The following is a 24,148-nucleotide window of genomic DNA, read 5'->3' on the forward strand; positions in this document are numbered from 1 at the left end:
CGGCTGTTAGATCAAGGCAGGTTTTAGATGAGAGATCACATATAGCTTGAAGCTAGGAGCTCTCACGTATCGGGAAAAATTATTACGTGCAAAGGAGGGAGAAAGAGAAAGATTGAGCGAGGGACTAAGAGAAAGAGACAGAGAGAAAGTGTGTGAGGGAGAAAGAGATGAAATGGGAGAGTGACACGAGAGAGAGAGAGAGAGAGAGAGAGGGAGGGGGGATGGAGGAAGAGAGAGAGAGTACCGCCCTTCAGTTGTGTTTAAATGTGAAGCGGAAAATCATCTCTGTGGCTCAGGGGAGTGAAGAGGCGATTCTAGTGTTAGAGCGGGTTTGCCGTGTTTTAGATCATAGCGCTCTCTCTCTTTCGCTCTTTGTTTGTCCTGCAGTGTCCCTGATTTCAGCTTCAGGCTTCAAAGTGAGAAGAACTGAGAGTTTCTACAAGACAACAATACCTGGACCCGGGAATATCTAGACACCTCGCAATGGATGGATTGAGGACAAAGTATTGAGTTCTCCTACGGCTGTCCCTGAATGACACAGGTACAGTAGAACAAGCTTTGTTTTGCTCTTTGCATCTGATTCAGTAGTAATTGTTAAGAAAAAATAAATAACATGTTTTTACCTTAATGCATGGAAAATGTTTTTTTTTCTCTCTGTGAAAAAAGAGTGCACTGAAAGATCAGCATGAATACCTTGAGCTGGTCTCGCATTCAGTGATTATTATAGCCTTCTGGAAGCATATGCCGTGAGACTGAATGCCTGGCTCTTTTCATAAGTTCTCCAGACATTTTTATAGTTCTATAGTATGACATTCAATTTCAGTTCATGCTGAAGAAAATGTGACTGCTTAGTCACAACTCCTATTTAATAATATAAATAGACAATTGGAGACATTAGGTTAGAGGCTGTCAGGCAGCGAGGAAAAGAAACCGAGTGGCACTTTCATCTCTAAATGTGGCCTAATAGACACACTTCAGTCTACATGTATACTGGAGCTGTGAGAGATTTCCTCAAGTTCTGTCAGACTCTCTCACGCTCACATAAAAGATAATTATTTATTTATTTTCAGATTTAGTTAGAGATTTCAGGTCTGAATGCACCTCATGGCATTCACGGCACTTAGGTAGGAGTGAATGGAAGTGAGAGGAAGAAATCAAGACGTTACTGACCGCTCGCTCGCTCGCTCTCTGTCTATCTTCAGAGGAGTGTTGGGATGTCGTGGCTGGTGTGGGTGTGGGTCAGTGTGACAGTCCTGCTGATGTGTGAGGCCACTTTCTACGAGACCATCCAGCAGCACCTGGCCCCTCCTGGAACCAACATACAGATCCTCGGTGAGTCCTTCCTTCTGTCCAGCTCCTGCTTCATCGTCCACTCTGACTTTTCTTTGTTTAATCTCTGTGGGGGGAAAGGTTCAGGAATGCATTTATCAGGGTGGGCTGCACCATAAAGGATTAAACTAAGTTTTATCTACTACTTCAGATGCATCATACTCAGGGGAGGATCTACCGGGACGGCAACTGCCACCCTAACAAAAAGCACTGCCACCCCAGAGTTATCCCGGTATAAAATAAAAATGTATGCAGTGTTTCTTGTGTAGCTTTTCAGCAGTGGTGCATCCATGTCCATAAAGACAATGCACCGCAAAATAAGAGAGGCTGCTCACTGCAGAGCCAATGGGTGGAGCTTGACGTCCAGCTCCCCCTCTCTGGATGCAATGGGTGGAGCTAAAAGGTCCAACCACACCCTATAACCCTACCAATAACCCGATCCCTAAACATTACTAGATCAAGCTCCACCCATTAGACCCACAGAGGTGGAGCTGGATGTCATTTGACTCTCCAGTGAGCACCGCTTGAAAAATAATGACAAGAAAACACGTCTTTCCATAAATTGTGCTTTCTTGGTTCTTTATGAGTTCTTGGTTTTTCCATTTGTTTGTCAATCGGAAAATGACTGCTTCTTGGCTAACTCAAAGGTCCTCTGAGAAATGTAATCTCATCTGGATATGATATGTGCGGGATTCCGTAGAGTTAATTTTCCGACCACCCACTCCACTTTCATTGTGGATATAGGACTTTTTGTCATCTAACAATTTTTTTTTTTATGAAATCAATAGGAAGATCCTGAACACGGAAATTGATAGCAGAGTTATTAGGTTAGGTAAGAATCTAATCTTAATTAACGAGATTGAAAAGTTTTAAAGATACATTTATGCTGGCTTATTTTAAAGCTAACTTAAAGTCTTAAAATAATTTGATGTTGGGTCAGAACTGATAGATGTTCTGGGTGCTAAGGTGTTGCTAGGTGGTTGCTAGAATATTCTGGGTGGTTGCTAGGCTCTTGCTATACAGCTGATGGGATGTTGCTACAGTATATTGTTGACCTTCCTTAACATCCACATACAGGCATTTCCACAGAAACTCTAACACTGTTTGCAAAACTGATCCAGTCTCAGTGCTTTGATATTTTTTACTCTTAAAGGAACACGGCAACTTTTTGGGACTCTAACCGCCTTTGCCACTCTTTCTAGATCCATCCCCTGATCACACATTAAATCCTTGAAAAATAAACAAGGGTACTTTTATACCATAATGTTCTGCTTGGTTTCAGTTTATCCTTGTCCTTATACTTTAAATATAGCTTCTCTAGTACTTTAAACTTTAAAATGGTTTAATGGTTAGTTCACTTAAAAATGAAAATTCTGTTATCATTTACTCACCCTCATGTTGTTCCAAATAAAATAAGACTTTTGTTCAACTTCATAACAAGTGAAGATATGTTTAATATTATCTATACTTTTTATATTATTATATTATTACAATATGATATAATATTACTATTTTAATATGAATATTCTCTATATTTTTGTCCATCCATTGAAAGTCAACGCAATCAAATATTTCATGCATCAAAAACAGATTGTAAAAGTAATCCATATGAATTGAGCAGTTTAGGTTACACTTTATTTTAAGGTGACGTAGTTACATTGTACTTACTCAAATAAGTACTGAGTAATATTAAATAACTACATGTACTGCATGTTATGGTTAGGTAGCCTGGGAAAACCCAGACAACTTCTGGCAAATTTAAGATTTGCTCTGCAAGTAGTCTGGCAAAGAGCTCATTCAAGCCCATTTCTAATCCATCGAAATCGCGGCACCAATCAGAAACGTTGGGGCGGGCTTTACACGATGACGATCGCTCTGATTGGTTTTAGGTCTATCCAATTGCGCCCAGAGGCATTTGAGCGATGTCCATTGGTGAAGCACACTCAACTTTTAAATGCATTATTATATTCAAATTGCAAACACATGAGGACAGTCTCCATGAAAGACCCACTGGCAGATGAACGTGCTACTACATTTCTCTCCGAAACGGTAGGAAATGAAATTAGATTTAATAGAGGATTTTAACTATGACAAGATGATTGACAGGGCAGTTTACGTGACAGGATGCACGCGACAGATTCGTCCGATAAAGATGACGAAGTAGTATGTCCCAAAGCTTGCCTACTTTTTTACTACACATTCAAAAGTAAATACCTTTTCTTCACAAAAAGAGTGCATACTTTTATGGCGTAGTGTAACTTAGGGACGCAGCATATGGCTTTACACGATGACGATCGCTCTGATTGGTTTTAGGTCTATCCAATTGTGCCCAGAGGCATTTGAGCGACGTCCGTTGGTGACGCCCCTTTGGAAATGGCTTTGCCAGACCATAACTCAGTTACTACTGAGAATAGTCTGGTTTTAACCAGGCTAATGGTTAGGGTTAGTTACATGTAAATTAAAAAAAGAAGTTCATAGGTGCTTGCGTGGCACATTAGAAAAAATGAATTAGTTTGCATGCATCAAGCAGGAATGTTTGATCTTTCATTTAAATTATTAGATATACTCTATACAGTATATGTGCGTTGATCAATATATATATGTGAATAAAAGCCTCAAATGATGATGATGATTGGAATTTTCATTTTTGGGATTTAAAGATTAACTTTAAACCTACTGGTTTCAATTTCCAAAATTCTAACATGTAACGAAAATAAAAGAGTTCCTATAAGGAGATTAAGGATTAAGGGACCAGTTAATTTCTGTTAAGGAACTGAAGTTACATTTATTTGATTGAATAAAAACATTTATTTGAATGACTATCGAGAGAGAGAGAGAGAGAGAGAGAGAGAGAGAGAGAGAGATATGCATGAGTGAATTACCTGCGTCTGTGCAGCATCTCTCTGCTAACAATTAAGATGTGAGTTTAATTACTTTAAATGAAAATCTGACTTTTTCATTGTTTAAGTGCTATAACCGGGTCCCCAGTGCATCTACCAACCCAGAAAACATGAAAAGTGACAACCCAGTAACTTTGTTATGGCAAGCCTTTCTCTGCAAGCATGTCAAAAAATTATCCGATCAGATTTCCCTCCCCTTCTGACGTAGGAATGGGATCTTATTATAATATTACCGCCTCTAATCTGCACGTTTCCACACGTGTCCACCCACGGCGCAGTGTAACCAGTTCTAACGCAATGGTAAAAGTACGAGCAAAGCATGCAAATTGCAAACTGTTCTGTATTGGCTGCAAAGACGAGCACAGAACACTATTTGGCCCAAAAATTGCACAGCTGTCTTATAAAGACCTCAGGGAACTGTGTCAACTTGTGTAAAATTTAAACATGACAGTATATGCAAGTCGATGAGATGAATCAATCTAACTCCACAACAGCTATGCATGTATCCATCCACTAACCATTAAGAAACATCCAGGCAGTCTAAAAGTTGCAACCTCTTCCTGAGTCTCTTCATAAGGCTTCACTCCGCTACTGGTGGTTATTTCTGAGATTTTAGATGAGTGAAATTCGCGTTTGTTATTGCCGAGTATCCGAAGCTGGATCGACCGTCTTCTGAACGGAGGCAGGGAAACGCAGCTCATTTGCATAAAGGGAACGCCCAAAAATGGGCAACTTTGACCAGCTATAATAAATGATCTGGGTGGTATTTTGAGCTCAAATTTCACAGACACATTCTGGGGACACCAAAGATTTATATTACAGCTTGTGAAAAGCGGCATAATATGTCACTTTTAAAAACAGTGACGTTATAACATCCTTACTGAGTAATATAATGTAGCGATTTAGTAGCGAAGCTAATTTCTTAATAAAAGTTGCAGTCCAGCGTTGATACGTTTCTGTGCTAATGAATGTTTCTGTGTGTGCGCAGCGTGATCTCTCGACTGAAGTGTGTGTGTGTGTGTGTGTGTGTGTGCTTCAATGTAAGCTGCGCATTAATATAGAACATGATTAAACTGACTGGAACAACCTGTGAAACGATTTTAATGCTCACCTTTCAGCCAATCAGAAAATTCAGACAGATCATGGTATAAGATAGTATATACACTATTTAAATATTTTTTTGTAAACAGTAAAATGTAATATAATATAATATAATCCTTATGTATATGACACTCAAAAATGGAAGATTGGTGTCAGAGTATGTATTTTAAGGTTTTTTTTTGCTACAGTTTACTTACATTGGTTAATTCACCATGGTGGGCAATCAAAATTAATTGCAGGTGAAGGTTTTAACCACTGGTTTGTTTGGCAGTGTATTATTAAGTGGTGCAAAACAACTTCAGCAAATCCTTTGCTTAATTTAATTCTCATTGCATACAACTAAGATTCAGGAAAGTAGACACAGGGGTTGGATTGCTAGCACAGAGCTTCTCAGCATAATGTTGCTGCAGGACCCAGATTTGGACATTTATCAAGTGGCAACCCAACACAGTAACAGAATTGCTTTGATAGTTTCAAGCTCACAGTAGCCAATAATTCACTGCACACAACACATTGTGGTCAGTATTTAATGAAGTCTGGGTCATTCTTTTTTTAAGTTTGCATAATTTTGTTCATGCTTTTTGAGGGGGGCCATGTCAAGAAACTGCTTAATTTGCACCAAAATACCACAGTTTTATAGGAGACATATTTTGACAACAACAACAAAAGCAGCATTTATTTCATCCCTAATAGAAAAAGTCTGTTTCTGTACTATGTGTGCACTATTATCTGGTTAGTTGTACTTTTTATTTCAATTTGACATTGCCTTTTTAGTATTTTATCCCTATCAGGACTATTTTGTTGCTAACAAATGTTGTTGTTTTTTTTAAAGTCATGAGTACAAATGAGGTTTTATCTAAAACAAACCATATTTTCATAGAGGAATGTAGGAAAAAACAATAAAGTGCCCATCACAGTAAAAATCACACTTTCTCACTTTCACAGATCAGGTCAAGAGGATATGAGACATTTTTATCAGAATGTAAATCTATTACGAAATCCTGTTTATCTAATATCTTGACGGTCTTGGGTGGTTTAAAGGTTCGCCTCAATTGAAAGCATGAAGGCTTCTTGTAACCTCACACCTTCAAATGCGAGGGCAAAAAGCAATTCGAGATCGTACCACTTACCTTAACTAATCTTGCTAGAGGCACTTTACTGGGATTGGATCCTGAATTGGAATTGATTTTATTGTACAGACTTTAGAACAATTATAGAGGTACATGCTATTCTTGATTCAAAGCAGCACATCAGTGGAGTTTTGCCACCGTTGACAATAAATGCTTTGAGTATTTAGATTTGACCGATTTAGCTTCAATGCCATTCAGAGCGTAGATAGAGCAATGTTAGTAAAGCTAGTCCTGACTATATAATTGAGCTCCAGCTGAGAGTCTTATCAGAGAACAAGTGTATTTCTTATCACGTTCATCCTAAATGGAGGGCTATATTGTGGCCCACTGAGCGCTCGGGGGATTCCATTACCCCCAAATCTGAGTATCAAAGCAGATCAACAAAATGCACAGATTGGGCTTTTATGAGCTTTGGTGACGTTGCTAGAAATTCACATTTGTTGCTGGATGGAATGAATGGATAGAGATTACGTTTCAGTGTCCATATGTTCTCTCAAAAGATGAAAAATTCTGAGGCATTTAGATGTTTCTTGACTGCAGTATGAAAGCAGTATAGAATAATTCTTATTAAAAGCCCGCATTCTGATTATTTCTTCAAAAGATATCATAATTTATGGTCATATTTTCTGCAATACTTGGTTTACAGAGGTTGGAATTTGAGATATCACCGTTTTCCAAAACCACAGCTTCACAGCCATTTTCTTTTATCGCTTCTCTTCTCATTTTCCTGTATGAAAAACACAAACAACCAGCACCAATAGTAGCTCTAGGATGCATTTGCATGTTGTAAAAATGTCAGGCTCAGCAAACATTTTGTCAAACTGTCAATCACGTAAGAAAAACTGTTTAAAGGCCAGCCAAACTGACAACATCTGCTCTGCTTTCAAACCTTGTGATTATGTGGAAATTCATTGATGTAATGACAACTGTGTCCTGTAACCATAGTGCTTTTTCAAGTAAGGGTGAGATTGTGGCTTTGGAGAGGGTGGGAGTGTGTGCATGTGTGTTGTATTAGAAAGAGATATTTGTATAAGTATCCAGTGCTTTGAGGCTGGTGGATTGCCCTGAGTATCAGGGTTGACAGGTTATGAATTGTTGCGGCACCTTTTCTTTCGCTGAAAACATTAATGTGACTAGAGAGAGACCAAAATGTAGGAAACGGTGTTGTTCTGAAACTGATTAACTGAGTTGCATCCATTACAAAGATGTTTTTTATCCTTATTGAGAATTTGAAGTTTGTATTTGAATTTCAAAAGGAGGTCGAGGTTTATAAGAGCATATGTTTGATTTATGCAGTATTGATTATTATGCAGTATAAACTGCACATATTAATGTGCTAAGATACTATGGCGCATGGCAACTGCAAACAGTCTATAGTTAGAAAAATGAACTAAATTTAAGCAATAAGATTTGAGAAGATATACAATATTGAAAAAAATAAAATAAAAATGATGGTCACAGCTAAAGGATGGATACGGTGCATCCCTACTAACAGGGTCAGAAATCGACTTTTACATATTTTTGACCTTTTTAAATGTATCTGTGTTCTTTCATGCCAAATGCTTAGCCTATATTTAACTAATTACTTCAATCAACCATGATACTTTAGACTGTTAACAAAAATTACCATGAAGCACAGTTTCTTGTGGCTTATTGCTTTAATAAATTGAATGCAACCTTTTAAAGGCTGAATAGAGATGATCTAACAATTATAAAAATTCCACATGAAAAGCATTTCAGCAAAACACTAAGCAATCTGAATTATTGTAGCTATAAGCATTGAAACACCATGCCCATAGTGGTTTAATTTGACTATGTGATGTCTGTACATCAGCTGCTCTGGGGGCTCAAGGGTCCTGACTTGCTGCTGAGATGCAAATGAATGATTATATGTATTTTAAATGTAGAGATGAGTGAAAAGTGAGGGACAGAGACGGAGAGACAGACATGTAGAGAGAGGAACATGTAACGCTTCTCACAGATGTGCTGCCGGCTGTTCTTGCTTGCTCTTAGACAGACAGATGAGGATGGGTGATTCATGAGACCAGGTCTTTTAGTCAGCACTGACAGCTGCAACAGAACTAAGCAAATTGTGTTTGTCATGCATGCATAGCTGCCTTGTTTTAGTGTTACGAGTCTGAACTCTCCAGATGTAGAAAATAACCCATCTCTAACAAACCGAGACCTGAACCAACCCTTTAAACTCCATGCAAACAAATACACACACAGTTTCTCGGGGCCCTGGGAGAACATCACTAAGGCCAAGGACATGTAGGCTATTATAAAAACATTCACACCGGAATCGACCTGGATCAGAGATTAAAGTGCAAGTGTTAATAGTAGACTGGCGGCTAACTGTATTATGTTGAAAATAACAGCAGTCTAATCTGATAACTGCAGTTCTGCTGCCTCTTTACTTTAACAGCAATACAACTGTGACTTATGAACACCTCGCTGTGGTTTTAGAGGGCAGATATCATATCAATCTTGCTGAGTTTCTGGGAAATATAGATTGTCTGTCAGATTCACTTTACCTGTTAGCTCATTGATCAATGCGTCTCTAGCTGGACATGTGAAAATGCATGACACACGCCTATATGTATCAACATGCACCCAGGCATAGTCATATAAGGAATCAGATGTACCTCACGCCACATCTCCATTCATAAGAGCAAGAACAAATTTCCTTGAAAGGACAGCATGCTTTTACCAATGTTAGGAATGGTTGGATGACTATTTTAATGTTAAAATGCATAAGGAGTCTTATGTTTGTGATTTTAAGATGGGAAAGCTTGATCCTAAAAAAGAAAATATGAAAAAAGGACAATTAAATTGAATAAATATCAATATTAACAAGGTTTCTTTTAGTAAAAAGAAGCATGAAGAAGGGAGACATCTGCAGAGCTACAGTGTTTAATAAAACACGCAATGCAAATATTTCATTATATTACAGTAGATGCTTCACCAGAGCCTGATTCTTTTTAAGGGGCTTTTAAAATGGAAATGAACATGTATATTTTTTGCTGCTGACTTCCCAGCTCAGGAAGAAGGGTTTGCGACAGTGTGCTGAGCCAATCAGTGTGATCATGACATAATTTTCCTCTCGGCTCTACAGTCATTAGTCACATGCCTTTAAAAGTTGAGTTAATTGGCTCAAATCAACTTAGCAGCAGAGCTGAGCACCCATGAAGATGGCAGCCTCCAGGTCACGTTCTTCCAGACCTGGCCCTACGCCAGCCCAGCAATTGCCACTGAGATGAATGGGAATTCTAACGAATCGCTCTCTCCAGGTGTTATATAGACCTCCTCGTTTGCAAACAAACAAATACGCCAAATACTCGTTTAAACAAACAAATACGCCAAACCCTAACTCATGCTGTTTTAACTTTGGCAACAGTCGAATGCCCTCATTGCGGGAGATCAGGCAATATTTCCAATCCTTCAGGCTATAAAAAAGACATGCCCGGATCCCTTTGTATCAAAGCGTCATCTGGTTTCTGCTCTTCCATTAGAGTTTCTCTGGAGGAAATTTCCAGGAGGGCTCAATAAAGCTCAATAACAGAGGTGACGTTGGATGCCGGTTCTCCATCTGCAGCTCTAGGCTGCCGAAGCCGCCCGAAGACTTCCTCACAAAGTGCCTCTGACAGAATCAGGGCTCGACTGCGGCACGGCATCCTGCGTGTCCTTCTTTGTATTAAATATATCTCAGCAGCAGAAGAGAGAAGACAGTCATCTGTGATAATTCCCCCCACACGCACCGACGGATGCAGGCCATGGATGTCGCTACATTCAAAACAAACATGGAATGTGTTTTTCATCTGCTTCAAAACAAAGGTTATCTTCCTGCATGTACGCCAGCACACACTGACAGTTTAATAGCCTTATATAATGCAGTTCCTAAAGGCACATTATTTTAGCAGAGACGTTCCGTCCATCTCTCCCGCTTCCATCCAATCTTCCTGACAGTGCCAGCTCGCCTGTAGGAACAATGGGAGAGTCGTACAGCTTCAGCCCCTGGGCTGTCCTCCATCTGCTCTCTGTCACACTTCCGCTCACTCTCTCCATCTCTCTCTCTGCTTCAGACAGCGGTTCTATGAATGCCAATCTAACCTCACAATACCTGAAGCCACCAGACACATACAACCACATATTACCTCTGAAATCCTCCCTTGCCACAGCATGGAAGTCCTATATATACTTATTACATCAACCTTATGAGTTTTACTAGACATGTGACAGCTACTGAGGTACCTGAACAAAGAGACAGATTTGTATTCTTTTTCTTTTAAATCACAAAACTATTACCCATTATTGCCTCTCTCATAATTTCAAGTCTTTAAACTTACATTGCCAAACCCAAAAATATATATACTATAAGTGACACTTTATACCGATTCTCAATATCAACAATATGGTGCATATAAAAAAAGTAGTTATCCCCTTGGGAGTGCTCATGTTTTATCATTTAACACTGACACACAGACTATTTGGTTTTTGCTAATGACAGAGTGATTCATAGAAAATAATGTCTGTCATGTCAATGTAAGTTTTACAAATTGGTCAAAATTAATTAGTTATTGAACACAAAATAAATATTCAACACTTTGGAAGTTTTACAGTACTGAACCACAGAATATTTATTTAGGCTTTTATGACACTTGAGAAACAGGATTTTTTTTCTTATATGTCAAAGGGAGAATTTCTACAAATTGGTCAGAAATAATCATCTGCAAAAGAAATTCACCCCCTTCCAGTCAAGTAATTAGTTAGATCCATCTCTTTCAGCACTTCCAATCTTGATTCTATGTGGATTTGGATCTGGCCACTGCAATTTCCCCTTTTGTTCTTTCCACAAGTGTTCAAGTCAGGCTGCATGGAGACTGTGAGTAGAGTCTTATTCAAACCACTCATAAATTCTCAGTTGGGTTGAGATCTGGACTCTGACCAATCCAGGACATTATTGTCATTTTATGATTGGAATAATTATCTTGCTGGAATACAAATATCTAAAACGTGGTGTCTTGCAGATTTGAGTCGGTTGTGAGTGAATTTTAGGCATCACAACATTATAATGTGCAGTGTGAAAAATAAATATTATTTTTGAGATTTGCTAAATATTACATTTAACAGTGATATTAAGTGTTTTTAGCAATTAACTATCTAATATCAACCAAAACCAATAAAATAAAATAAAAATACCAATGATGATTTAAAAGGGATGAATACTTAAGAAAACAATTTTTTTTATTTTACATTACTTGGAGATCATTTTTCATTTTATATTAAACGAGTCTTATAACGAGTATTTTTCTGTTTATCATTAGCTAAAAAGTCAAATTAAGTCTACTGTGATTCAGTGCCGTGAAACAATAAAATAAAACATGAAACCAAGTGTTTGATATGGCAATATATGTTAAATCTGTCAAGAAGAGAGCCAAGAATTGACATAATTCAGCTGAAGTGTGAGCATTTCTACTTTATATCTGTATGTTGGGTCGTTACAGACTTTATCCCTGTCATCTCGTTCTAATTGATGTTTTAATGCTCTCCAGATCTCCCATGATGCAATAAGAGTAAAGTGACATATCGCCGATGTTGTCATGGCTACAAAATACTTATAATATGAAGCTGTTCTCCGTTTGATGATTGGTGGTTTCAAGGGGGATTTGCTGGGGTAATCAAAGTCTTCACAGCACAGTAAAACACTGATCTGCTCTATCCATTAATCTCCTCTAATTGATTTCATATCTCGCAAACGGCAGAAGTTTAATAGGCTTGTTTGTGCCATCAGTTTCAAAACAAACAATTTCTAGGGTGCAAGTGAGAAATCTATATTGCAGATGAGCTCAGACTGATGTTCAGATATTCAGCAGGGAGGAACAGAAACTGCACTGGTGATGCACAGCCAAACATTGCCCATATTGTTTTTTTGTTGTGGTTTTAAATTTATTTTTACTGTGAAGCAAAATGACAGTTCCTGAATTTGAACAAATATAGACAGAGAAACAGACTCGAGCGTGGAGGACAGTGTAGTGCTTCCTCGCTTACAATTCAAGTTTCATGCCAGGGAAAATTTCTGCATAATTTGTGTACATGGGAACAACCCATCAGTGTTTTGTGAATCATTTTCTGGGAATAGCTGTCGAGATTCAATACCTGAGTTCACCACGGCCTGAAGATGTGAACAGAATATTGCTGTTGCTGCTTTGTGTAACTGGGCTATTGAATGAAGATGAATGATGAATTAGATTTCATCTATATTAATCTAGAATTCATCAGAATTATTTGTATTCATATATATATATATACACACACACACAAGGATGTCAGAGATGAACAGGAGAAATCATTAAAAAATCTAGTGCAAGTGCCAAGTTCTTATAAATGTAATCTTTGTATTCATGCTGGTTTTATTCATTCATCAAACACAATCTTTAACAACAACAACAAAAAAGTCAAGTTAAATGTAATAAAATGTGTTCCTTACATCCTGAAAAAAGTTAATTGTACTCAACTCACATTGATCTTAATCATTATTTTCCAAAATGTTCAAACATATTTCATTCAACGTTTTTAAACAAACATACTTGATTCAAAAATCAAGAATATCATCTTGGGGTTACTCCATTTGACCTGAACTAACTTTGCCTTTTCATAAAAAAAAATTACAAATTTTACTAGAGTGAATTAAATGATCCCTGCGCATGAGAACGAACTAATTCACTCAAAATAAAACAGACTTTCCGATGTTACATGCTAGGAGAGAGGAGAACATTCTGAACCAACCATTTCACTTTCAGACTTTAAAATGGTACATATAAATAGAAATATTAGTTAAAGGGATAGTACTCCTAAAAATGAAAATTTGCTGTTAATTTACTCACCCTCAGGCCATCCAAGATGTAGGTGTCTTTCTTTCTTCAGTAGAAAAATAAAGAAGATTTTTAGCTGAAACCGTGGTCCTTGGTGATTCGTAAAATGCAAGTCAAGGGCTACCGACTCTTTGAGAGTCCAAAAAACATATACCGGCAAACAAAATTAATACCCATGGCTCCTGACGATACATTGAAGTCTTATGAAGCAAAATGATCAGTCTGTGCAAGAAACTAAACCTTATTTACAACATTATTACCTGTAATCCACAGCCTTGTCAAACTGTCACGGCAGTCTAGAGTATGTCCAGGAGCAAACTCACACGTGAGATGATGACACGTCACATTCACCACTATAGAAGTTTACCCTATTAGTGTTTTACTTCCACGTTAAAAACTAAATTTGTGAAAAGGGTCATTTTTTATTATACGTACACATCTCTTTCTCCCGTGCAAAGCTTATTATGCCACAGAAAGCTCACGATTGTCTACAGTCTACAGTCGTGAACGCGCTCAAGACAGTTTGACGAGGCTGTGGATTATAGGTAATAATAACCATGTGTTATAAATACTGTACAGTTTCTTGCACAGACCGATCGTTTCGCTTCACAAGACAAGGTATTGCATTTTGAATTGCATTCAAGGTAGACTTGCATTTTATGAATCAAGCACTACAGTTTCAGTTAAAAAATCATCTTTACTGTTCAACTGTTTTGGGTGTACTATCCCTTTAAGTAGTTAATGTAGCTACTTTCAGTTAAATTCTAACACTGATCGCATAAACAGAAAAGCGTCTCCACTATAGCAGTTAACCGTTTGAGCCAGAGTCCAAAATCACTTTTGCAGTTGATGAATAATTCAGAGAGTGTATCAAGAATGTGTTTGTGTGTAATTGTTTAAACAGCAGGAGTAATTGAAAGTGTACAGGCGGTGGTTGAGAAAAATGGATTTTGGTCACCTACAGCTTAATTAATTACACCACACTTTGTCCTCTCATGCCGCTCACAGCCACAAAGACCCAATAAGAAGATCCCCGTGCAATGATAAACATGCCATCGCTCTGTACGTCTCTTTCATTTACTCTTTCTCACTTCCTCTTTTGCACCTACTCTCTCTCACACAATTCCTCCTCCTCCTACCTTGAGCGGCAGAGGTGGCGAGGCAATTTAACTGTTTTGCATGCGAAAGTTGACGCCATCAGCCATGCCGAGAAGTAATCAATCAAAAACCGTCATGCAGGCAGGGAAAATGAAAAAACCACATTGAGAGGAAGCAAAATCTCTCACAATGAATTTCAAGACGTTCAACATCACTTGTAGCGTAAAGCAGCTCAAGTTTCCAGTGGTCTGAGTGTGTTGTTTGCAGTGTTTGTAAGGTATCGCATGAGAACGATCAGTGACTACAATTCTGAAAGATAAAAATGCTTGTTCAAACACTGTGTAGTGCACTTTGATGGAATGCAAAATCAGAACACAATCATTGTCTATATTAGTAACAAAAAATGTCACGCTATTCACACATTTAACTAAAAAAGAGGGCCCGAAAAGCTCCAATACAAATACATTGGTGAATCGTTTTTGTCAATCTTTTCATTTACATGGAGCGTTCAAATGAAAGGTTCATTAAAATGATTCAAACTTTCGAATGTTACACATGAGAGAGAGGACAGTTCAGGAGGAAATGATGCACTAAAATGAATCAGACTTTTCAATATTGCATATAAGAGAAAGAAGACCATTCTGGACAAAACTGATTCACTACAATAAATCAAGCTTTCCAATGTTAAAGGGATACTTCAGGATTTAGCATTAAGCTTTGTATTAGTAGAAAACCTGTAGTATTTTCGAATTACCATGCTTTCTACCCTCATATCTCCCAGAGATGAGAGATTTATGTATTTTTTGTCTGGGAAAAATCCTCAAAAAAAGGATTTTTTGACCAGAGGCTAAAGACTACAGCCAGTAGTAGGGGCTGTCCCGCATGTTTTCAACCCGCCCATAGAGGGTGGGATCTCACTCACAGAATGTACACATAGTATCAGCCGTCTTTCTTTGGAAGCTAAGCTAACAGGCTCTTGTTCTGAGGAGAAAGCTGAGTAGTAGGAGAAAGCTGAGTATTAGGGGTTACCATCCTCTTTTTCCCGGACATGTCCGGCCGTCGAGACAGGGCTGGACTGGTAATCTGGCATACCGGGCAAATGCCCGGTGGGCCGACGTGCTTTTTGGGCCGATACATCTCATAGGCTACTTTTTTTCTTTCTTTTTTTTTTAACGGCCCATAAAACTCGTACATCGGCGGCCCATTCGTTTTGTTTTGTTTAATTGACGGCGCTGGGTTAGTGCCGGTGTAATGCATTGGTCAAAAAAAAGTAAGCGTCAGTTTTTTTTTCCACTGACAGACCGGCCCATGAAACGCGTAGATCAGCGACCCATTGGTTGTTTTCTTGATTGACACTGGGCTGGCCCAATCACATCTTTAAACACCTCCCCCTTTGGGCTTTGAGTGAGCGTGCAGTGTCAAGTGTGTATCTGTCAAAATAGTCTGAGAGATGGAGAAGAAACGCAAGGAATGTGCAGAGAAATAGCGTGTAATAGAAATAGCAGACGCTGTCAAAATATATATGTTTTCTGCAGCAACAGGAGTGCTGCAGAAAACATCCCGTGGCTGATGAGGAGGATAGTGAGGAGGATCAGGAGAGAGATGAGAAAGTGTAACGTTAGAGTCCGCGGTAAGCAGAACTACTTTCAAAACACTATGAGTGTAGGAACCCATTAACGTTACCTAGTTACGCTTTATTTCCACATCTGCATAATTGACGATTACAGAAATTTACTAGAAGTTTAATGAGAGGCGTTTGTAAACCATGTTTTCCGCCAAAATAAAAGCTTGATGCAGTTTCCGTCAAAATAAAAGATCATGTGCTTTATCTCTTTCAAGTTTAGAAATTAGTACAAAACTAATTATGAAAGTTTTCTTTATTTTTCAGTGCATTTGTTTTACAATATATGGCTATTAGGCTACTGTCATGAGATTAATGTTATAACTATTATTATGTAGTAGTGTAATATAGACAGACACTGTTACTAAAAGAGGTTTGATTTTTTTCTTTCTTATATTTGCACACTGAATATGGGTTGGAGCTTTTAATTTTGAACCCTCAAACTGCACCAGATTGATGAATTTAACTTTAAAATGCACAAAATGTTCTTAGGGGGAGCAAGCCCCCAAACCCCCCCTATAGGGACAGAGGTCCACCCACCACAGTTTTACCAAAATTCCTGTGAGAAACACTGATATTGCTATGCCAATGCAGATTATAGCTTGTTTTTTGGATGCATCACTGTGGAGTATAGTTCAGTTGTATTAATAAAGTACAATTTTGTACTTATTTCATCTGTTAACTCTCACTCGTTTATACTCACTCATTACATGGCATTAGTGGTTTTAATGAATAGGAGTTGAACAAAAACATATTCAAGGGCATGCAAAGATGGGTGGTGTTTATGATCATATGTAGTGGGCCAGTCTGGGCCAAAATGCCAGGGCCGATTTTCTGTCCCAGTCCAGCCCTGCGTCGAGATAGTCCAAAATGTCCGGGATTCGGCTTTTGGTTTCTGCAGTCGCCATTCATTGTTTACATGCACACCTTTTGTTTCAAACTAACTGAATTCATTCCGATTGGTGAATCTGAATGTAGTATTTACATGAACGCTAAACAAGTGATCGGTTGATGTGCGTTTTAACATTGCTAAGAAAATTCCCGCTCCTCCGTGAGAGATACGAGATCGGTGCGTCTCAGTAATCCCGCCATCGGCCTCGCGCCGTTCTCCCGCGCCCCTCAGCCTCGTCCAGCTCGCCACAGTAAACATAATGAATGGCGACTGTAGAACGCAAAAGCCGAATCCCGGACATTTTGGGCGATCTCGAAATACCGGGCAAACTCGTCACGGAGCCTCACTAGTAGCCTAGCCTTGTTGTTTTCAACTGCGCTCTCTAACCGGGAGGCGTGGCTTGGGAGTGGCCTCCTAGGGCAGCGAAGCAAGTGCATTCTGGGAGTTGTTGTCTTTCATCCACATAAGCCAAAAAAGACTTTCCAATGTTACATATATGAGAGAAGACCGAACAGGACAAACTGATTCACTAAAATTAATCAAACGTTCAAACACTACACATGACAAAGAAACCTAACATAAACCACTTTAATCTTGACAAAATTGATCATGGTATTTTTCTTCTTTTTGTTCGTCCATGTTCTCACAGTTGTGCAAGAGAAAAGCAGTTGTAGAAGTGTCCTTCTTCAGAGATCTAGCATGGAGGACATCACTCTTAAGCACACATCTGAACACACTGAGGGCCCTTCAGATCAATAGAGAGAGCCGGAGAGAGTGCTTTAGTACTTGTGTGTTTGAGGGCAATTCTGAACTCATTTACAGACATAATGACTCACTTCAGCAAGGACAGGACTTTTCTCCTGTCTGGACCCCACTTTCATGAATTCAGTGCGAGGTAATTAATTCTACAGCATGGCTAGAACATCCGTGTGCCATTAACATGTTCCAGCTGTGTAGTGACAGCAAAGCATAATTGCATAATGTTCGGAAGGGAGTAAATTGTCCCAACCATAGATAAATGAAGCATTAAACACTACAGGGATTCTGAGGACAAGTCACACAAGATGATGTTTAACTTTTAATAAATACTCGAAGCGGTAATAATAGAGTGCAATGTTTCTGACATTAATAAACAGAATACACATGAAATCAATAACTCTTTGTGCTTTGTAGCACAACATGTAAATAACAATCAAACTGGAATTCCCATGAAGGTGTCTGCTGTGTACATAAACAAGCACTTAGGAGAACGAGAGTGAAGTAACATCTTATTTAAACGTCTGTAGCTCAGTGTATTTTTGTGCAATGTGTCTCAAACTTTAATATAATATTCTCATAGTTTTCTGCTACAAACTGGTTCAGACACCATGAACTCATCCATAAACTGTATAAATTATGTGAAGTACAAAGAGTGCTGCTAAAGCCTACCACACCACTGGGTCTGAAACAAACAATATAATAAAACATAGGACATCATTTTAAATTGTATACATCCATATATCATTGTTATGGAAGATTATTTCTGCCACTGAATAAAAAATAAAAAAGGTAATTGTGACTTTTTATCTCACAATTCTCCCTTTTTTCTCAGAATTACGTGATATAAACTCACAATTGCGATAAATAAAAGTGAATCAGGGTAAGACAAAAACATGTTTTGGAAGAAGGATTGATGATGTATAGAGTTGTGCAGGGATGACGTCAAAACATGGAAAACTAGTTTGCCACTGGTTCCCTCGAGATTTTCAATGGGGTTTTATAATGGGGTCTTTCAATTTGTGAGTAAAATAAAGTCTGTGGTAAACATAACTTGACGATACATTTTCTTCTACAACGTAAATTACACACACTCACACCCCAAACGTATCTAGGTACTTATTGGAAACATACATTTTCTGCATGGGTTTTCTGTATTGGTGTGTGTAATATACGTTGTAGAACAAAACGTCAAAGAATCTTCATGTGTTTACCACACTTAATTTTGAACAAAAAAAAAGAAACAGTGTATCTTTAATCAAAAGTGACTTTTACATTGATACAAAAATACTGGTTTCAAATAAATGCTGTTTTTTTTAACTTGTTGAATGTGCTTTAGAAGCAAATTAGCAGGAATAATAAAGGAATAATTTGCAAAGAATTGGAACATATTTCCACAGTGAGGGGAAAAACTCATCACACCAGGAAATGACCAAGAAATTCAAGTCAATTCCCCTCTAAATGTGCACTATGCAAAGAGCAAGAGATAATGGGAATTAAGCAGTAGTGAAATTAGTGCGTTTGAATTAACACATCAGTTCAGTGTTCTTCCCCCAGGCCATGTGGATATTTGTAATGAGAGTTTAAAAGGCCCACTGTGAGTTGTATTTTGTATGCCCTGCAAGCAAAATGTTGAGATTAGCACTACCTAAATCTCAGCCAGAAGAACGTTGTTAGTGTTTCTCTGATCCACGATTTTTAGCTTGTTAATAATACATGGAAATTATGGTTTACGGCCAAAAAGCATGATCTCTTTTGTGGAGTAATTAAACCGGACAGGCGAACACTCTCACAAATAAAAACCCCTGTGTCCACATTCACAGTGCAAATGTTTAGACTCTCATTCATATTATTTTTATTCTTTTAATCCTTTTTATTTGTGCCTACAGCGGTATAGGACTCATTAGAGCTGAATATCATGGGATTTTAAGACAAAATGTGTGGTAAACAGTGTCATACCCATAAATAATCACTTCAGTTGAGATATGCATTATGTTTTGTTGAGATATGCTTTTATGTTCTGTTATTTTCTATTCAAGTCCACTGGGAAACTGCAGATAAATTTCAATGAGACGCATTTCCACTGAATCCGCATTCTTGCAATAAGACTTCTTCAAGAATACACTGCAAAATTAATTACCATTATTTCATTTATATTTAATTACCTTATTATTTCCAAAGAAAACATCTTGAGCTTGAAATTGAGCCCAAAAGGGAGGGAAACTTCATAAATTAGCAAGATAATGAGCAACCCAATCTGGGGCTTGGTACGTGATTAGCGCCGCTGTTCATTATTCAATACCTCGTGTGCTTTAGCACCCACACATTCTCACACTCACCTTCGTGAAGTTATGAGGCCATTATTGCAGCCCGAGCTCATTTCTCTCATTATGAGAGGATGAAGGGATTAGACAGAGGTTGTTTGAGGTGTGAATGGTATAAGGAGGCAAAGCAGAGCGAGTGTGTTTGCTACTGTTAACATTGGACAATTTGAGCCCGTCGCATTTATACGGCGCGGGTGGGCCGCTTTGATCAGTGTGGCAGTCCTGAAAACAGATTGCTCTTTCCATGAAGACAGGTATTCAACAGGGTTCAGTGGCTGTGTATTTTTAGAAGAAGAGTAGATAATACTTATGTGCTTGAATGCATCCAGAACAGCATATCCGAGAGCGGTTAATTTGGTTCTACCGGTTCAAGCTCTCATCTCCTGGTTATTCATGCATGTGGGCAGACAATCTCGTCGCGTAATTGTGTTTGTCTGAAACACTTCTTCGCGACATTTACGGCAAAATTACTCAGGCCACAAGGCTGTCTGTCTAGGTCTGTCATGCCGTTGCCTATAGCGCTGGTACTGCAAAACAGCCAGGTCAGAATGTTTCACACACACCCCAGCCTCTTCTGGAGACTAGATGAGCTCTGTTGTGAAGACTGCAGGACGGTGGAGAGGAAGAGATTAGAAAGAGGACAGGGAATCGCTCACACACTGATCACACACTGATCAACAAGATAGACGTGACTATTTCTGCTGCACCTATTACAAACAGACGCAATCTCTCAAGACAGAGATTTACAAGACCCCAGAAGCTTGGTGAACTTCATCATGGTGAGGTCCATAAGACATGGTTTACAGAGACCAGTGTGTGAAAGGACCTGACTGTTCTGCACAGACATGAACCCCGCCAAACACCTTTGAGATGAATTTGAAGCGCTTGACCTCACTTATGCTCCTGTCTGAAAGGGAGAAAATCCACACAGCCTTGATCTAGTGGAAAGCTTAGCTAGAAGAGTGGAAGCTGTAAAAGCAGTAAAGGGAGAATTGAATCTCTATTAACGCTCATGGTTTTGAAATTAAAATGTTCAAGAAGCACACAAGTGTCATTTGCTTCAAACCTGAGGGGGCACTTGCTTTGGAGCAAGTGGATTTCAAATTGTAACTTTAAAAATAATACAAATTATTCACATTTTTATTATTAAGTTGCACAACTACTGTAGAAAAGAAAGAAAGAAGTGTTTGTCTAAAAATGCTGCGGCAGAAATCATGCATCCACAGACTGTTAGGCCAGTCCACTCACGCCTTGTGCATATCTTTAAAACATCCTCATCCACCCACTCTCATGTCAGTACAACAAACTAAAATTATTATTTTGGACAACAAGGGAGATGTAGGGTGCTCACTAGCTGTCAATTTGGTTGGATTTATAAAAAATGTACTTTTAAAATTTAATTTTAAAGTTTTGTAAACTGTGTACACTACTGTTCAAAAGTTTGGGGTCAGTAGGAGTTAAAAAAAAAAAAATATTTTTTTTAATCAATGTTTTTTTAATTTAATTTCTTTTAAGGATGCATTAAAAGTGAGCGTAAAGATTTCTGTTTTAAATAAATGCTGTTCTTTTGAACAGTAGTATGTGTATATATAATATATACATTATAAACCTAAAAATATATTTTATGAATATTAATCGAAATATGCAAAAAGCGTCCTAACTTCATCCAAGCAAAACAGCAGTTTTACCCCTAACAAAAAAACCCCAAAAAACATTGTGCATATGGGTATGCTGTTCATATGTCTACATTATACAATACTGTAACTTTCTCGCTCTCACTCTATCAACAGCCATGACTCTCAGACGTGTTTCTTATGCTTAAGTTTGGCATAAAATTGCTAGTGTAAAATCACTGCTGAATCAAGTGCACAAACAGAGCACCCACAATTTTTTTTTTTCTTCTTCTTTTGGACGACCAGCATATCTTAAGGTCCTTTAGGAGAGTCAGAATATGATTTCATGCCCCAGATCGGTTCCAGTGTCTGAAGCTTCAGCCCCCTCTGAATGTGACAGCCCGCTGACGGCCTTTGAGGAAACGCATACTGATGTGGATAGATTCTCTCTCTCTTCCCTTCTCCTTCTCCTCCCTCTCTCTTCTTCAGTCCCTTCTCTCTTTACCCCTTTCATGTCATTCTTATTCATCTAAAAACAACACCAGCTCTCCCCTTTTGTAGTTGCACGGCATTTTAATAAAACATTGGCAGTTTTATACAGGCCTCCCTTGGCAGGTTGTTTTTCACTCTGCGCTTGGATAGTGGTGCTCGGAGGCATGTGTAGTTTTATAAACCACCAGCTTTCATTTGTCTTCAGTGACTCGTGCTTTCAGTCCCGCTATTGATATTTGCTTCACCCATGTGTAAAATACACGTGTTGTAAAAATCCTATTGTGAAAAAAAAAACTACCCGCCATTTGAAAGGGCATTGTTTCGGAAAAATGAATCTACGACAGAGATAATAAATGGAACATGTGCTCATTCACAGTTTTTGCATAATTTTAGCAGTGATATATAACCATGCCCATCGGCCACTGGAATAAAAAAACAAACTGTATCACACGTGAGTTGCTTACAGAGATATGGCAAAAATGCATTAGCTGCTAGCGCAAATATTTTATTCTTTAGTGGTCAGGGTCAGTTGCTCTGCCTCGGCACTGAACTACACTCAGGGCAGAGGTGAAGAGATGCCTGAGCAGAATCTCAGATTTGTTTACTGGAGAGCAAAATATTTGTTCAGAGCACCTTTCAATGCCATCCTCCTTTTTATTTTTGTTTAAAACACAGTGCTGTGCATTTAAAGGGGTGTGCGCTGATGGGGCGTCTCTCTCTCTGTTTGCCCTTCATGTGAAATCTCTCATTGTGAATCAGCTTCATCTCAAAGCTCTGAACAGCATGACTCCATCAGACTGACATCATGCCAGCAGCAGCAGAGAGATTGAACATTTAAAAGTTTTTTTCCTTTTTTTTCCCTGGCATTTTAGGGAAGTGTGTATTGTTTTTACATGAGAGTCTGTGAAAAGAATTCATTATCCATAAGCTTTTCCAGATTTACATGATGGAGCAGTGTTGTTAAACGGAAGAAAGACTGTTTTCACCTCAGACTATTAAAGAAAAAAAAGTTAATTGCAACCACCTTGTATATCATAATTGTGGCTTTATTTATGTTTTATATTTATTATTATAGTCCGATACATTTACAGATACATATACTTTTTATTTTGATGGTCTTTTTTGAACATTCTGACTTTGCAGCAACACGTCAACACTGTAAAAAATTTCTAACCCTCCCAAATCAAAAATTTCAAGTGACCGATAACATCTACATTTTTCAATTGGCCCAAGTGAAATTCTTGTTGCAATAGTCTGTTAACATTGGCTCAATGAGAAATAATACGTCAGACTAATTGAAAAATTTTGATGTTATCGGTCACTTGAAATTTTTGACATGGGGATGTAATTTTTTTTAATTCTCATTTGAGTATTAGTAGACTGTCCCTCTGGTGCTCTTCGGTCATTTCTAAGTTTTGAATTTCTAAAAATCACAGCTTCATCGGAATGGTACGAAACTTGGTGACTTTTATGCCATTTGGAATGTGAACACCAAAAAAATTTGTGTTCGTAAAAAAATGGTCACACTTGTGCTCTTTGGCCAAAATTGACCGACCATAGGAAATGAATGGGAAATCGACAAAAACACAAAAATTCTCTACAAATCGGCCACAATGCAGAAAAAAAGTGCTCAGCAATGAAGGGGTGAAACTCTGAAAAATTGTGAAAAACTGACCCACCCACTCACACAAATACAGAAAGGGTTATTACCATACAGTATAATTGAGTCAGAAGACTGAAATAAGAGGTTGAAATGAGATCAGATCCAGATGGATTAAGCTGTGATAAAGCATTCCTGGTTATTTTAGTAAATTTTTTAATGACTTTTAATGTTACGTGTAATACAATGCTTTCTCTGTATTCAGGTTTGACTGTAGCAATAATAATGCAAAAACGTTTATATATTTTTTATAAACCTTGACAAAAAGTATTATTTGAGAATAAAAAAAAAATACATTCAAATCCACATCTTAAAAGTAAGTAATTTTGTCCAAAAACTACTAGAGAATTCACAAGCCTC

At 38.2% G+C, this 24,148-nt stretch overlaps 1 protein-coding gene across 2 annotated transcripts in view; it reads left to right on the forward strand.

Moving 5' to 3' along the window:
* Positions 1–279: 279 nt before the first annotated feature.
* The window catches only part of tafa1a (TAFA chemokine like family member 1a), a 46,357-nt gene continuing 22,488 nt past the window's right edge, over positions 280–24,148 (forward strand). For both annotated transcript variants that reach the window (XM_082144793.1, XM_082144794.1), the window contains exons 1-2: positions 280–541; positions 1,203–1,332. In XM_082144793.1, the coding sequence (XP_082000919.1) occupies positions 533–541; positions 1,203–1,332 (139 nt within the window). In that variant the 5' untranslated portion in view covers positions 280–532. The remainder of the gene's footprint in view (positions 542–1,202; positions 1,333–24,148) is intronic.

Source organism: Leuciscus leuciscus (assembly GCF_965113295.1).
Source record: "Leuciscus leuciscus genome assembly, chromosome: 18".
NCBI classification, from domain to species: Eukaryota; Metazoa; Chordata; class Actinopteri; order Cypriniformes; family Leuciscidae; genus Leuciscus; species Leuciscus leuciscus.